This window comes from Siniperca chuatsi, linkage group LG4 (assembly GCF_020085105.1).
Source record: "Siniperca chuatsi isolate FFG_IHB_CAS linkage group LG4, ASM2008510v1, whole genome shotgun sequence".
NCBI lineage: Eukaryota > Metazoa > Chordata > Actinopteri > Centrarchiformes > Sinipercidae > Siniperca > Siniperca chuatsi.
The window spans coordinates 7,271,549-7,288,446 of record NC_058045.1 but is presented as its reverse complement, the minus strand read 5'-3'; the positions used below and the strand labels follow the sequence as shown (position 1 = coordinate 7,288,446).

At 39.3% G+C, this 16,898-nt stretch overlaps 2 protein-coding genes across 5 annotated transcripts in view; one reads left to right on the top strand and one right to left on the bottom strand.

The window, feature by feature from the left end:
* The window catches only part of tmem117 (transmembrane protein 117), a 49,532-nt gene that overhangs the window by 600 nt on the left and 32,034 nt on the right, over positions 1–16,898 (top strand). For 2 of the 4 annotated variants that reach the window (XM_044193797.1, XM_044193799.1), the window contains exon 2: positions 1,507–1,814. The exons of 1 other annotated variant lie outside the window; for it this stretch is intronic. In XM_044193797.1, coding sequence (XP_044049732.1) covers positions 1,535–1,814 — 280 coding nt within the window. In that variant the 5' untranslated portion in view covers positions 1,507–1,534. Of the gene's footprint in view, positions 1–947; positions 1,037–1,506; positions 1,815–16,898 lie in introns of all 4 variants that reach the window. One more of the 4 variants, XM_044193798.1, reaches the window with a different exon arrangement.
* LOC122875052 (P2Y purinoceptor 1-like) lies at positions 11,294–15,235 on the bottom strand. The gene is made up of 2 exons (XM_044193801.1): positions 15,003–15,235; positions 11,294–12,767 (listed from the first exon to the last, which is right to left on the bottom strand). The coding sequence occupies exons 1-2, from the start codon at positions 15,043–15,045 to the stop codon at positions 11,767–11,769; spliced, it is 1,044 nt and encodes a 347-aa protein (XP_044049736.1). The 5' UTR covers positions 15,046–15,235; the 3' UTR covers positions 11,294–11,766.

The following is a 16,898-nucleotide window of genomic DNA, read 5'->3' as shown; positions in this document are numbered from 1 at the left end:
AGCTTGTTGTGTTATCTCCGAGATATGGACAATGTGACATTTGGCGTCATCGCTGTTGGGCCATTAGAGGGGATGTGTGTGGTCACAGACTTATGCTCTTAACACGGTAGTCCATTCAGAAATTGCCAGACCTGGCACGAGTAGTGGGGCCGTTCAGTGTATTTGCTGTAGCGCTTAGAGACAGTTCATATTGGTCAGTCCAAATCTATATTTTATGGACCGCCTGGGAGTTGTACCATGAGCAGGGTGGTAAGGATGATGATGAAGATAATATCGCAGATCTTGCAAGTTTAACTGTAGTCTTCATTGTCTTAAGTTATAGCCCACTACCATATGCCGTGCTGTATATCACACGCTGATGTGTACTTTCTGTGTGGTGTTTACATGGTCGCCTGTTTTCATGGGTGTCCTTTGGGTGCTCTGTCTGAGTCCCTCTCCAAGCTTTTTAGGGACTCTCCTGCCATAAGGCTGCGGCCTCAAATTAGGAGCAGGTCCCCCTGTCACAGAGATAGGCTTCCCACTCCTCTTAATGATTCGAGTGGGATAAAGACAGAAAACTAATTCTGCATTTTACCAGGATTATTTAGTGATTCTACCTCTATTAGTGGAATCACTATCTTAGCATCACCCAAGATGGCCCACAAGACAAATATGATACTGGTGAAATTTAATAGCCACACTGTGGCAGCTCTATTCCTAAAGCCATTACATCATTCCAAATTTCCACTGTGGGGTATTTTAGGAAGTGGTGTCAAAGCAGGGAACTGGTTTGGGAAGTTAAGTCCAGCAAAGTCAGACCAGTCACAGGGGGATACAGGGAGGGAGTTCATGGGAAATGAATGGATATAGTCGGGTTTAAAAATACAGAGGGGCGGAAGTTACTCAAGCGCTGCTTGGCAGGTATTCCCAACCAAAGCACCATTGTAATGCTGCCACCATTTTTTTAGGGGAGCACAGAGCCAACAGGCTGAGAGGATAAGCCTTTTAAAAGCCAGCGCTCTTACAGTTGTGTGCTTCAAGATTCTACCTTGTCCAGGTATGACACTTACACCTCAACTTTTTTTTTAGTGACTGATGAAAAATTTCATTTTTAAAGCCTAAACTTAAGTCTTTCTAAGTGCAGCTTCTTGTTAAATTGTGATCTCAGTTACCACATTAACTTTCCAGTAGTTTAACCTGTTTTCATGCTGCTGATTTTTTTGCTGTGTTGGCATCACTAACCAGACGGATCAAGTCGGTCACGTTTGTGTGATTATCTTCGCGTTGATGGTAAAGCTTGTCTTTGCGCAAAAAAATCTCCATGTATGTGTGGTATTGGCACTGTGGCTGAACTGTCGGAGTTGTCTGAATTTAGCATAATCCCATTCTGTACCAAACCTCAGTTATATTCCTACCACTAATCTCAGACTGAGAGATGTTTTCACTCTAATCTGCCCTGCTGATGTGAGTGTAATGTAATCTGACTGAAAGAAGCACTTTCTCTCTCTCCATCTCTCTGACTCCCAGGTGTAGTGTGGCTGGGGGGCTCAGCAGGATGGAAATAGATGCCCGTTTTCGCTACTATTTCCAGCACCCGTGGTCGCGTCTCATCGTGGCGTACCTCGTCACCTTTTTTAACTTCCTCATCTTCGCAGAGGACCCCGTCTCTCACAGTCAGACAGAGGCCCATATGATTGTGGTGGGCAACTGCTTCTCCTTCCTGTTCAACAAGTACCCGGGCCTCGGATGGAACATCCTGAAAGTAGTGTGCTGGATACTGGCCATTATCACTGGCCTGTTAGCTGGCAAGTTTATATTCCACCGCCAGCTCTTTGGTAAGTCATGCGCACAATAATACAGTGGAATGTGCAGAGTAATGGCTTTACTGAGTGAGGGAGCCTTTCTCCTGAGTTGTTTTTGTTGTGGCTGTTCATCAGTGAAAAGCACCATACACTCATACTTTTTTTGAGAATAGTAATGTAATGTAATGAAAGGCAATTATCATGTCTTTACAATCTACTCTCATCTTTGTATATATCCTCCTGCATCCATCCTTTCTCGATAAAGTCTTTTCTGCCTTTTTTTCTCACTTATCAGATCTGGGTAAAACAGTATTTGCTAATCTATTCTGTTTTTTTTATTACACTCTGGTTCAAGTAGTGCCACAACTAACAATTCTTTTAATTGGCGATTCATCTTCTGCTTACTTTCTTGATTAATCCATTAGTCTATGAAATGTCGAAAATAGTGACAAATGCCCATCTCGATATTTTTAAAGCCCAGGGTGATGTCATCTAATTATTCGTTTTGTTGGACAGAAAAGCAAAAACTAGGAAATGTTTGGTGGTGGTGTATCGCCAGCTTATATTTATTACCAAAGTATTTATCAGTAATACAGTTAAGATGGAACAAATATGAATGTGTTGCACTGCATGTCAATTTAAGCTGTGCTCCTAAACTTTGTGCTGGTGCTCCTAAAATTTTCAGTAGGGAGCACCAGTGCTACTAGTGAAAAAAGTTAGTCTGGAGCCCTGAATATACACATCTTTGATGGACTTCTTCCTGCTTGTATATCATCAGTGGTTCTCAACCTTTTTTTTTAGTAATGTATACAAGTATAAATACATTTTATGTGATTGACACAAGGACTCACAACCACCCAGTGGATCTTTTTCACAGGAAACATTTTGACGTGTCGCAGCAGGAAAAGCATGTAAATCATAACATTAAAAGAGAACATCGATTTAGCATTGGGCTTCTATAACATTGTTGGGCTCACGATGGACAAAAAAAAAAAAGAAGATAAAAATTGGTGCAGCAGAATCAGAGATATCATCTTTTCATTCCATACATTCTTCTTCCTTGTCAAAACCTGGCGCCAACATTACCCACAATGCAACCTCGACCCCCGAGAGTTCAGTCAGAGACTTGGGTGTGTTATGCTACTGTAATATTGGCTAATGAAGCTAGCTCTAGCCGCTAGCCTCAAGCAGAGATGAGGAGCGAGCTACAGAGGTCTGGTAAGTTCAGTCTTTTTAACTCCACACCACCAGGTTATTTTCATTTTTAAACTTGTAGTCTTCAGCCTCAACTGACGCTGACTCAAGTGACATCACTTGAGGCAATCTTTCAGCTTTTGCGCAGCTCCTTTTGGAGCCACAAACTTTATACAACTTTTCACAGATGCAGTTGTACTCCCCAAGACCTGTAAACAGACTTTGATGTGTGAAATCGACAGAGTTCCATGTTCCATCTGCATGCTACACGTTTTAGTCATGAGTCAGTCCTCATGTTGCTCACTTCATTCACTTCTCACTACTCCTTGAAGCATTTCCTCTTCTTTCTCACCTCTTCTTACAACCTCTACCTTTTCTCTCTTGTCGCTCTCTTACCAGCTTGACTCTTTCCATTCCACTCTCCTCTCATAAGGCTGTGACTCCAATTTCATCAGCCCTTCATTTGTTTAAACTGTGCAGCAGTTCGCAGTGCTTCCTATTCAACTCACACATTTAACACATTTAATTTCGTCCTCACTTAGGCCCAGATATTATTGGCCACCATGGATTATCTTGGGATGAACCATTAATGACTATAATTGGAGGGAGGGGGGGGTGTACTCTGTGTGATCATCTTCTCTGAGCATAAATAGAAAGCCAAGAGTGCATGATGACATGATACTTTCTGCAAATACAGAATCCTCACTAAGAGGGGAAATGGAAAATGGCTTTGAGGACTGTGGGTTTTACATGTTACAGCTAGTGGATAATACCAGCTGTTCTGTCTTCTCAAGTTGCAATCGTTGAATTAATTGAATTCAGTGTTTCCTTACTTAGGATCTATGACAAAGTTTTTTTTTGGGTCAGGACCCCATATGTGGTTACTTGATGCTGTATACATATAGGGTCCTTGGAGATTTGAAGACTGAGATAGATAAGTTAATTTGATATACTCTTCATGAAAATAGGTCTGAAATACTATATATATCATCTTGTTAATATGCACAGTTTGAAGCTGACCCATACAAAAGAATGTCACATTGAAAGACCACAACCTAAACTTCTAGCGTCATGAGAATTTGGGGTCAGGGTATGGTTAGCTAAGACTGGAAGGGGAAAAAGCTAGCCTGGCTACTGCCTACCAGCCCCTCTAAATGTTACTAATAACAAATTATATCTTGTTTGTTTAATCTGTACCTAAACAGAAATGTAAAAATGTCAAGTTTTTAGGTGCAGTGACTTCCCGGAGTCTCCGCTGGTTGCCTGGCAACCTCATGGTGATGACCAGTTAACTAAAAGATTTTTTGGGGGCTTTTTGCCTTTATTTGATAGGAACAGCTGAAGAGAGACAGGAAATGTGGGAGAGAGGGGGGATGACATGGGTGAATTTAATTTTATTTGCAGTGTTTACAGCATCGAAAAATATTACATTTTAAAATTCTACAGTGATGTCTCTTTCCGGAAACAAAGTCTATATATTACTCAGGATAATCCACAGTCATTTCTTCAGCAAAAAGTAGTTCAGATGACCTCAGATAGTGAGGTCTGTGGATTATCCAAAGTAACTGGGACACTGTTTCTGGAAAGACAAATTACTGTGCAGAAATCTCAAAGACCAATAACTCAAAACCTGGGAAAATAAAACAACTATATCTGCATGACAAATTACCAGCAGAACTAAGTGAGAAAATGTTTTTTTGTAATTTAGGTGAACGGACCCTTTTTAACTTTTTCATTCGTATCATCATCATTTCAATGTCACACTTAGCACAAACAGAACGCTTTTTTCAATACTGTGCAAGCCGTAGAACCTCAATATATTACTCTACTGGCATTTTCTCATTTGCATGACTCCTAATAGTAAAGTAGGTGCTTCATCACGTGAACTTTAGTCAAGGCCCAGTGTATTTGGATAATAGTCTATACACTTACATCGGCTTGTGTACTTTTGAGAGTTGAGCATGTAAGAAAGGACAGATGAAGAGAATCTGTGGTAGAGAGGAAAAGAGAGGCTGGTGTTGAGAGTTGGAGAGGCGTGATGTGTCCTGCACAACATTTCAGTAAAGCAGTTATGTAATCACAACCCAGGTAGGGCATACGACCTGTACTCTGGAACCAGGCCCACTGTAAAATCTATCATCTATTATAGATCTGTCACACAGGCCCACATGGCCCACATGATGTCTCTACTAAAGCCCTGCAGATCTCTATCCACTATCTCTTCTGCTCTCTGATATGTAGGCGGGCAGTGGGAACACTTCTGGATAGAAACACAGTCCATGCAAAGGTTTGAGTAGCTGAAAAAGCACTTTAGACATAATCTGTGACTGTTGAAAGTGTTTTCTGCAGTCACATTTTGAGAAGGTGTTTTTTTTTTATATGCCATTTTACAAATATAATCCTTTGCATAACTGGAGTCATTTTCTCATGCTGTTTGCAGCTATGCTTTACTTCAAATCAATTTGTCACAAACAGGGAACAGACTTTGTTTTTGAAAGCTGACACATTGTCTGCATCATTCATCATTTATGATGAATGGCCTAGAAAATCTGAACATTTTATAGTGAATTACACCACCTCCTCCCTCCAGCGATTTTAGTGCTGTGTTTTCTCCTGTATTTGCCACAACATGTGATTTACCCTCTCAGAAGCCCACGCAAATATTAATCCAGTTGTCGCATAACTGTTTCTTTGCAATCCTTACATTCCGTTATGTTTAGGCAGTAGGCAGAGGTGCACAGTATTGTTGTCTGTTTGTCTCTGTTAGGGAAAAGCAGATTAAACTCTCAATGATGAATAGCTTGTGACAGATTATGTGATTTTAAGACTGCATTTGAGGTCCACGGAACAACCTATGCTGTTCCATTCAGCCACTCAAGGCTATGTGTGCTCTCTAATAGAGTAGGCAGTAGCCAGTGTCTTCTGGTCATTCAGAGGGAGACTGGCTGTCATTATGCATTTGTATTAAATATTAGGTCACAGGGTTTGTGAGCTGTCTATTTCAGTTTGAGTGTGGTTTGTTTGTGTTCAGCCATGGATTAGATAAAGCCACCTTTTTAAGACAGAGACTCCTTTGGGTCGATCATGGTCAAGGACTTTGCTGTAGGTTGCAGCGATTTCTTCACTTACAAAGGATTGCTAACCAAGAATTTGAAGAAAAATGTATTTTACTTTGTCACTTTTAGTGGAAGCACAATGTAAACACTATTAGATTCCACATGGGATATAAAAATGGCCTTTTTGTTTTTACTCAGACAGCATACAAAATGAAGATTAGTAGATGAGTCAGTCATTAGGCTGTAGGAGTCTGAAAATGAGACTGTAAGACAAATCAGTAATTCACAAACACAGGCTCTCCCTCACTCACACACACACACAGATCACACAGACTCAAAGGAAGTCATTGATTTAAGTTGGCAGATGTGAATCTGTTCCATAGTCTAGGGGAAGTGACAGCGAAGGATGCTTGAACCTCGACTGACAACATCCATGAGAACAGCGCTACAGGTCAAATTTTGTGGAGATAGAAGATGTGAAATCCATTGACATTCAAGACTTTCAAACCTATATCTATCCTACTAAACACCCTTTTATAGGAATAGTTCAACATTTTGGCAAATACGCTTATTTGCTTTCTTGCCGAGAGTTAGATGAGATGATTGATACCACTCTCAGCTACTGCTTCCAGTCTTTGTGCTAAGCTAAGCTAACTGGCTGCTACCTGTAGCTTTATATTGAATGGATAGATATGAAAGTAGTATCAGTCCTCTCATCTAACTCTCAGTAAGAAAGCAAATGAGCGTTTGCCCCGGAAATGTCAAACTATTCCTTTAAAAAAAAACAAATATTAGATTGTAGTCAATGAAATCTTTGTTTTTAAAGTTTTTGCATATGAGATTCTTAACATTAATATAGCAGAAAACAAGTATTTGCTATGTAAAGATATAGTGGAGTAATGGCGTCCTGAGCAGAGAATGACGTCGCACCCCCTCTGCCTGTGTTGATATCGGAGCTTCGCTGTGCTTTGTTTATACAGTCGGTCCGGTCGCGCGTGCGTGTTAGTGCATGTGAGTTCCTCCCAATGAAACTGCTGTTTCTTTTCTTATCTAATGCGGTGAATGAAGGATTTATTTCGACTAAACCAGAGTTGGTGATTGTTGGAACAGTGGAAAGACTAACAAAGACGGTTTTATTTAGTTTGTTTTGGTCTGAGATGCTGGTGCTCTGGTGCAACACTTAGTGGCAGTGAATGTCGCATACAGTACCTTTTTTTTAAAGTATCATTTTTGTGACAGGTTGACTTACTAGATTACTTTTACTTGTATTTTTGCTCTGCAGTCACCAGCAATCTCTGTGTGGCAATAAAGAGGAATCTTTGATCTTTTAGTGCAGTAAGGTTATCCAAATATAACATTTAGTGTTATATAATATTTATAACAAATGCCTCAAACACAACTAGTTTGTCTTTCGGCAGTGATTCAGCACCACAACAATAAAGCTTTGTATCATCGGCCTACCTTTGCAGTAAATGATTATTTCACTGCCCATCTCCATAATGGGAAAAGTGAAACTGCTTCTCATTTCTCTCTCATGCTGCCTCAGTCCCCTTTTTTTAAAGGTAAATTGAATGGTAATTTTGAGTCATGTGGAGCGCCGTCTTAACCGGATTAGACCCTACTTTGCATGTTATTCCCGACGCTTACATTCAATTAAACACTGGCCGCTCATCTCCACTTGGATATGGGGTAAAAATAATGTTTCTGTTGATCACAGAGCTGTTAACACTATTGGATGTTCAGCTGAGCTCTGTGTGTGTATGTGTGTTTGTGTGGGTGTGTTGGTGTGTCATTGGTTGCTCTGTTTTTGGAGTGCCTCTCGTCCCCTTTCCCTGATCTTGATGATTGTAGCCTGCAGGATGCCATCTGGGTTCTGTCATATGCTATTACTGTGCCATGCAAAGGCTGAGATGGCTTATGTATGGCATTGTGTGGCTCCGGGTCAAAGTGGAGTGTGTGCGTGCGTGTGTATGTGGGAGTGGATGGGTGGTTGGCAGGATAGGGGTTATCTGCATGCTTTGTGTGTGTGTGTGTGTCGCTGCGGGGTATTTTATTGCCCGTGTGTGTCTCTTAGACAATGTGTTGCTGTTGAGAGTGAATTAATGTCTCTGCATCTATTCATACTAGTGCCAGAACAATTAGTCTTTCAATTTATCATTGGGAAATGATTCGTCCACGGCTGAGATAATGGTTTGATCATTTAAGTCAATTAACAAGCAAAAATGACATTTGCTGCTCTGTTTCTGGAAAGTGGTAAGACAAAATAAACACTTTATAGATGTCTCCTTGGGCTCTGGGAAACTGTGAGGTGTGTTTTAACTATTTATTTTCTGATATTTTATAGACTAAACTGTTACTTGATTAAAAACAGATCGATTGATAAATAAAATAATGACTAGTTGCAGGTGTATATGGTTGCAGAACTTTGTCTTTTTCTTTGTTCTGAGTGTGTATGTTTTGTTTTGTGTGGAAATGAGTTTCAGAAGTAGGCAAAAGCAAACCCCCCCCCCCCCTTATTCCTCTGTCACTAATAAATGTGGAAAATTTGTAATCTACTATTAAAAAATGTTAAGTGACTCATAATATAAACAGAGAGCAGCAAATCCTCACATTTGAGAAGCTGTAACCAGAGAATGTTTAAGACATTTATAAAAGGAAAAATGCCAAACGATTGCTCAATTTTCAATAGTTACTACTATTTACTACTTATTGAGTAATTTGGTAATTGTTTCAGCACTAAATTGAGGTATATTTTTACTTCTCCATCCATCCATTTGTCTGAATACTTTAGTCACTGTTCTGGCATCTGTACAGTGTATCGTCAGAGGAATCCACAAATAGCAATGTGACCTGGGCTGATCTGCAGTTATCTGCATAATTATCCGTCTCATGACTATTCAGCCTTCAACAACCTTCTGGTGCCCTGTAGAGCTGTGTGTTTCACACTCTCCTTCAGTTCAGGCCAGTCTGTATTAGTTGGCCTCCGAGGCTGCCCCCCTTCCTCTTTAAATCATTTATGATTGCTCTGGTGTTAGTGCTCCTGCAGCCTGAAGTTATACTTGTCTCACTACGTGAAGCTGCCATCTCTTGGATGTTGATGTCTTTGATGCATTTCAGTACAGTGTGCATTTATGTGTGGTTGTGTTTAGGGCTGGGCGATTTTAAAGAAATTTTATTTTCAATTACGATTTTGGCTTCAATTATGAAAACAAACAATTATGAAAACAAGATAATTGTTTTTTAAAATTAGTTTTTCATTTGAATTATATTTCAGTTAAGTTCAACGAAATCCACTGTTAAAAAGATAATTAAAAAAAAAGCTCCAAAGGCAATGAGTAATTGTGTTAAATAATCATGATCTCAATATTATCTCAGATTATTTCCCCAGGATTTGGTGGATGTCAAAACTGAGCTTAAAGGAGAGTGAATATTTGACTTAAATTCATAAGTTAGCCAGAAACAAGACTCCAAATAAATGCTATTTTCCTTATCTGCTAGATGAGTAAAAAGGCTTTCACCATATCAACTTTAAAAGATGGTAATATGTCAGTGTTGTGTTTACAGCATGTTGCATTGCCCCCAAGTGGCCACAATCTCAACAAAACCACTGACATTTTCCATCCCAAAAATATATTATAACATTTTATAAACCTGCAGATAATTTTCCATTGTCACAAAGACATTATTAATGAACTTCATGTCCATGTGCTTGCAGTAAAGGATAAAACACAAAGGTGTTTGCACAGCAGACAGGGAGACACAGACACAGGGCAATAGCAAACAAAGGAAACCAGCCAAAAGGAAATTGCTTATTTACCTGAAATGTATGACTCCTTTGGTCCAGAGCCAAGCCATAAATAACAAAATGAAAGGATCTAACAAGGCTCTTACTGGAAGAGGTACAGTGGCACAATGGCCCAGTAGCCAGCTTTCTGTGTCTCAGCTTCCTGCAGACTCCCTGCAGAGTGAGTTCTGTTGTCACTTCCCACCTCTGATTTATTATCCAGACACTTAGTTACAGAGGAGTTCAGCTCTGGGGACGCTAGTGGCCGTAGACACGGCTATTCCCAAACGCCCCTATGATGCTGCGGCCCAGCAAATGTATGATGAATGGGGATGCTAGTGTGTACATGCTAAGATCTAGGGAGTGCAATTGCTAAGGCTCTCTCCACTCTGGGTTTGAGGGAGACTGTTCATTAGGATCCCTAAGGAGGTCAGGATTGTTGTTCTGATGCCTCAAATCAAAACAGGATACAGCAGAGCTGCATACTGAAACTAAAATAGATTAAAGTACATGCAGTGGAGCTGACCTTACAGTTTGCACATGTGTGCGAATTGATGATGACTTGAATACAAAGGTCAGTGATTGAGATTAGAGATTGTGGTGTCAATTTTTCAAGAATCGATATGGAAATGATGTTATAAATATTAGCCATGTTTTGGTTTTCAAGGCCTGGTGTTTACTTCTTTCGTTGTTAATTTTGATCACATTTCCATGTGCAGTGTCCAGTTCACTGTACTACAAAATATTTGAATAAGAGGTGTTGGTGGGTATTTTTGCAGGTTACTTTTAGGATGGTGTATTCATTCACCTGCATATACTGTATGCCATTTCTTCCTTCAATTTGTCACCAAGTGTGTTAGTAAGGTGTTTGGCCATATGAGCTGCCAGAAAGGCTTCAATGCTTCTTTGGCATAGATTCTAGTCTCTATAACTCTACTGGAGGGATGATCATGGTTGTTCCTTAAGATATTCTCTCATTTGGTGTTTTGATGATGGAGCTCTCTCTAACACTTCCAAAATCTCCCATAGGTGTTTAATCGGGTTGAGATCTGGTGACTGCAAACTCTGTTTTCATACTGATCAGACCATTCATTGACTCCTTGTGCCCTGTATAGAAGCATCTGCATTTAGGTTTCTGCACCCATGCATTCAGGTTTTCCCTTTTTAATTTGTCACCTGGCTAAATGTGACAGTACATTTAGCAACATTAAATTATACTTGGTGTGTAGAACTGAAATGATCAGTCAATCAATCAGTTAACAGAAAATGAATGTGCAAATATTTTGACCATCTGCTAATCATTTTAGTCACTGATCAAGCCAAAATGGCAAACATTCACTGGTGCCAGCTTCTCAAATGTGAGGATTTGATGCTTTCCTCTGTTTTATATCTTTATATCTTCATTTCTTCATAGATTGAATTATTTTGGTTTTGGACTGTTTGCTGGACAATACAAACAGTGTCAACTTGGACTCTGGGAAATTATAATGGGCTTTATTTATTTATTTTTACCCTTTTCTGACATAGACAAAACCATTGTCAACAAAATAATCAGCAGAAAAATAATGATAATGTCTTTTAAAAATATCTATTAATCAGAAGTGGACTATGTACTGATTTTACTAGGTACAGCTTTAAAGCACAAATGAGGATGAGATCACTGCGGATTTATATTGCTGCTTGGCAACAAAAAGTTTTATGACAGCAAGTCAACAAGTCTAATATATTTTAAGATTTTGTTTTTGTAATGCAAAACATGCCATGTTTAACCTTGATTTTACACTGATAGCAATTTATTAGCCACAGTAGTTTCTTTTTTTAATTCCAGTTCCATAATATCCATAATAGTGCAATTTACCAGCATACTTTAGGCCAAGATAATTGTACCATTAACATATGCCACTGTCCAAGGCAATTGAAGGTAACTAGTGAATAAAGCAATGCAATGGATTCACCCAATTACCCCAACCCTCCTGCTGGCTCTGCAGCACAGCCTCCTATATCGTTCTCTTTTCAAGGCCAGCAGCTTCCTCTGGAACTGCTCACTAGCCACAATATATAGCACTGGGTCCAGGCAGCTACTTACACTGCACATTACCTCAAAGAACTCATACGAGGCGTAGAGGACGTTGGTGTTAGATGGTGTGACCTGGTTATAGATCCTCATGAATACCAGGGTGATGACCATGATATGGTACGGCACAAAAGAAACCATAAAGACGAGTATGGCGGCAGTGATGAGCCGCATGGGCTTCCCTCCCGCCCGCTGGGCTCCTCTGTGCCTTCTACCCCCCGGGAGACGCCTCAAAACACGAACTGTCATGATGTAAAAAGCCAACATGCTGCTGAATGGTAGCAGGAAGCCTACTATTGTTCTGATAATGGTGATTGTCTTGATGTAGACAAAGGGGCCCTGGATGTGGTCCATGCACACAGTGATGTTTTTTGGTCGCTGAATAGCAAAAGTTACAAATAAGTCAGGAATGGAACTCAGGACCAACATGAACCATGTGCAGACTGAGCATAGCTTGGCTTTACCCACGTCCCACCAGCGGAGAGAGCTGATGGGGTGCACTGTCCCAACATAGCGATCGAAACTGATAAGAGTGAGGAAGAGGATACTGCCGTATATGTTGATGTTGAAGGAGATCTTCTTGAACTGGCAGAAGATCTGTATGTCTTTGAGGTACGGTCTCTGGAAGGTAAAGTAGAGGGTGATAGGGAGGGTGAGGATCCAGGCCGAGTCACACAGAGCCAGGTTCAACAGGAAAACATTGCTGGTGCTCGAGGTTTTCCTGAAGCAAATGTAGTTGATAAGAGCTGCTATGTTTCCCAAGATCCCCACAGGAAGGGCAAAGGTGAAGAGAACCAGCAGGACGTAGCAATACCACTTGCCGTTCTCAAACTGGCTGCAGAATATTGTTGACTGGTTCAGGAACTCAAGAAGTACCTCTGAGATTTAAAGACAGGACAGAGTCAGTTTTACTACTGTATTATTTTTGATATATTAATATAAAATAGAATATGAAATAAGAGTAGTCCAGCATTTTAGTATTGCACTCCCATAAAGTTGGGAGGGCTTGCGAGAGACAAACTGTAAAAAGAATAGCCTTGTATCCTCAGGAATTACTTCCGTTTTTAATTCTGCACCTCACGAGCTGTGTCCAGTGCCAATGTTCTGTACCAACGCACAAAGCATTGTGCCCTCTATGTAGCGAGGTGGAAAGTAAGGGTGTGGAGGTCAGGGTGTTTGATGGGCGTGTAGCACGTTTGATTTTTATGCAGGAGACTTGAGTTTGCATTTTGTCATAGACCTGCAATTAATGTTTGCGTTTTAATTCAACGACAACCACAATCTTGCCTGATTTGAATCAAGTGTTTTCGTTGCCTAACCTTAACCATACCTTAACTGTAATTTATTTCTCATAACCACAATATTTCACTAACCTTAACCACCAAAGCTGCCATGCGCAGATATTGCAGAAAGTGAAAATTTAAAAACATTGGCATTGGAATTAAAACAACGTTGAGGTTTGGCAGAATTGTCCAATATTGATATTCTTATTTGGTAATGTGGTTCAAAAAGAATGGTCAAAATCAATACAGAGACTGAGATCTTGAATTTTAGTTCCTAGTAGAGGTCAACCTCCATAATGCACTTCCCAGGTCAATGACAGGTGAATGTCATTCAGACTTCATGCTTGTAACACAAGCTTTCTGTTAAAATGTCACAAAAACTTGCCAAAGCTCCTCCAGAGCCACAGAAAACATTATACAACTGTTTTCATGGACTGCGTAGTCCTCCCTTTGACTAGTAAATTGACCTTTGTATGTAAATAGGTGGAGTGCCCCTTTAGCACCCCAGAAATCCTGAGTCAAACAAGACTGCCATGCGTTCCTAATATTTATTTTATTTTGCCCGAACTGTCAAATAGGGGCAGTTTAGAGCATACATCAGTCAATCAGTCTGCAAACTGCCAGGTAAGTTGTCAGTCACAGAAACTTAGACCAAATTGAATCATGAATACTTTTCTTTAAAGTGAACTTTCTGGCACTAAATGCATTATACTATCGAGTGAGCAAAAGATTAAAACACACAAAAAGAAATTATTGTTTTATGATCCAGTTCTCTTACCACTTAAAGGCTACTATTTTGTGTGATTAACTTGATATACATATATTATGGTCTTGCTTATCTTTTGGTTTAAAAAAAAAAAAAAGATGTAAGATTGTGAAACAAATTACCACACATGCTAAATTCTGGGGAAGCAAGGTGTGTAAATCATGTTTTTATACCATCTACTTTCTGGAATTTAGGCTCTATGAAACACTGTGGATATTCTGTACTAAATGGCATCCTTATTTTTAGTAGGTTTTATATTTCAAGAGTTTTATAACTTCCAGAATAATGTATGTTGTCTGTTTTATTGACTCTGGTAAGCCCTGCTCTCAGAGAGTACTTAAAGTAAGATGTGTTCACCAACTCTCTCCCAGGGCCCTCTATATTTACAGTAGCTATCTCCATAGTCTCTGAGCATCACCAGCGTGTCCAGGAAGTGAATGTGTGACTGTCTGCTGCTGCGAACAATGAAACCTAGGCACTGTTGATCTATTGCCTCCACTATGTCAGCCTCTGTTTGCATCTATTAAGAGATAATACATTCATTTTGTTCAGGGGAGCGGATCTTTACAATTTTACTTTCAGCACAGTTCAACCTAGATCATGTCTACCTGTCAGTACTCACTGAAAGGGAGAAAATGCAAAGTTTTTATATCCTATTTTGTGTCATTTAAGTAATAAAACACACAGGAATTTTTATCATACAGCTACACTGCAAGTTTATTTGTTTATTTGTTTGTTTAAAGGATTCCCATTAGCTGACACCATGACAATCAGCTAATCTTCCTGGGGTGCACATTTAACATATAATACATAACACATTAAATAATAAGTAATATTTTTTAATTAATTAAGTATACTATATAATGTAAAGAGTATTGACATTATTTAGACATTGGTCATGTCAAGAAATTAGAATAACTTAAAAGTTTATTAGTGCATTATTGTATCCTATATTATTTAAGTTTAATACATTTTATGTAGAATATTGAAACAGTTTGGTCCTAAAACATAGTTAAAAGTAAGAGTAAAAAAAAAAAAGTATTTCAGGGTTAGATCGTACTTACCTCCTTTAGCCGTGTCAGACTTGTTGTTGAAGAGCGGAATCATGATGAACAGAGACGGTGATCACATCTCAGGTCGCCTTCATTCCTCCTCCACCAGCTGTGTGCTTCTCATCTGTCAGGAGCTGTTGGTGCACTGCCTCTTGTGTGTGTGTGTGTGTGTGTGTGTGTGTGTACTTGCTACATAGTGAGGACTGGAACACAATTTTTACCTACAGAGTGAGGACATTTTGGCCGTCCTAACAACTTCAAAGGGCTGTTTGAAGGTTAAGACTTTTAGAGTTTTAAGGGTTAGGGTAGAATTACGGTAAGGGGCTAGGGAATGCATTATGTCTATGACGGTTCTCACACAGATAGAAGTACTGTACAAAGTACTGGATGTGCGTGTAAAAAAACAAACAAAAAAAAACCAAGAAATAGGATTAAACAAAACTGCTGTTAAAACATCTGAGATACGTAAATTGCTTGTCCATGTGCACCAGTGCAGGTCTTCAACTGATGGTCTCTGCTGGTTTGTACTGTTAGGTTTGTGTTTCTGGCTCCAGGGCTTCTGTATGTCCTGTGAGTGGATTACTACTATAAATCTAGTGACTTTATAACCTGAGCACTTCCCAGAAGTATTGCATGTGATATAATTATCAGACAGAGAAAGAGACGGGCAACCATAATGTCGGCAGTTCGAATCCCTTGATTGCCTGAGACAATGTGGACTGAGTGGGCATCCAAAAAATTTTCTTTATGCATTTAAGAATGACTGACAGTTTATTAGGTACACCTAGCTAAAACTACTGCAGTCTAACACAGTCCTGTAATAAATCCTAACTTCATGAAGGTTATGTTCAGTTTTTGTTGAAACATACAGACAGGTGCTTCTGTTGTTTAGCCTACTCTCGTGGATAGAAATGGGGTGGACAAATTAATAGAAACACCTGTCAGTATAATGCAATACAGTTCAACAGTATGGAGGACCAGAACTGCTAAAATACATAAAGAAATAAATAAGTTACTTGTATTTCTGTTTTTAATTTGCTTCTGTATTTTACATTTGTACTAATTCCCCTATTTATTTACATTCCCATTTAATTTTCCATTTTATTTATTAATTTGTTCATTTATTTATTATTTTCCCTTTTCATTTTCCCTCCATTTATTTCCCCAAACTTATTTATTTCATTGTTTGTTGACTGTTGCACTACACTGCATTAGTTTTAGCTTGGTGTACCTAATTGGCAACTGAGTGTATAAAAGGCACGCAAACCCCAGTTTACGTTTTTTTGAAGGGAAATACTTGTATCACTGTGTTCTGGTTTGTTCTGCTTTGTCATGCTAGATATACTATACATTATGCATTTACCACAGTTAAGCTTTTACTGGATTTGTGACATAACTGCTGATTTTGTGGACTAATGCCTTGATACTCTTCTGCCACTGTATCCTGGCTAAACAATACACAATTTGACAGTCAGAACTTCTGTTAATTGATTAATTCATTGTTGTTTTAAAGGTATTGTAAAAGTGATATGTACTAAAATGACAGCACTGGGCTCAGTGTGGTCAATAGTTTTAACAGAAATGGGCCGTTAAGGTTATAGAGTTGTTTACATCACTGGAAAGATAAAACACAAAATGGTGGTAATGCTTTCTTCCCGAAGACTAAGGTTGTATTGGACTCCTCCCAAAAAATGTTGGAGAACATTGTGTGTCGAGGGTGTTTCCAGAAACTGCAATTCAAAGACACTGGTGCTTATCTGTATGTTACACATTCTTATACCTGCCAGTCAGCTCTCTGGTGTGTGTCCATTTATTACCACTAGATGGAGACACAGCCACATGTTTAATTTTCATTTGGAAACAACTTGAGGAGAGGTGGATATGATCTCATCCCAAACAGAACGTTAT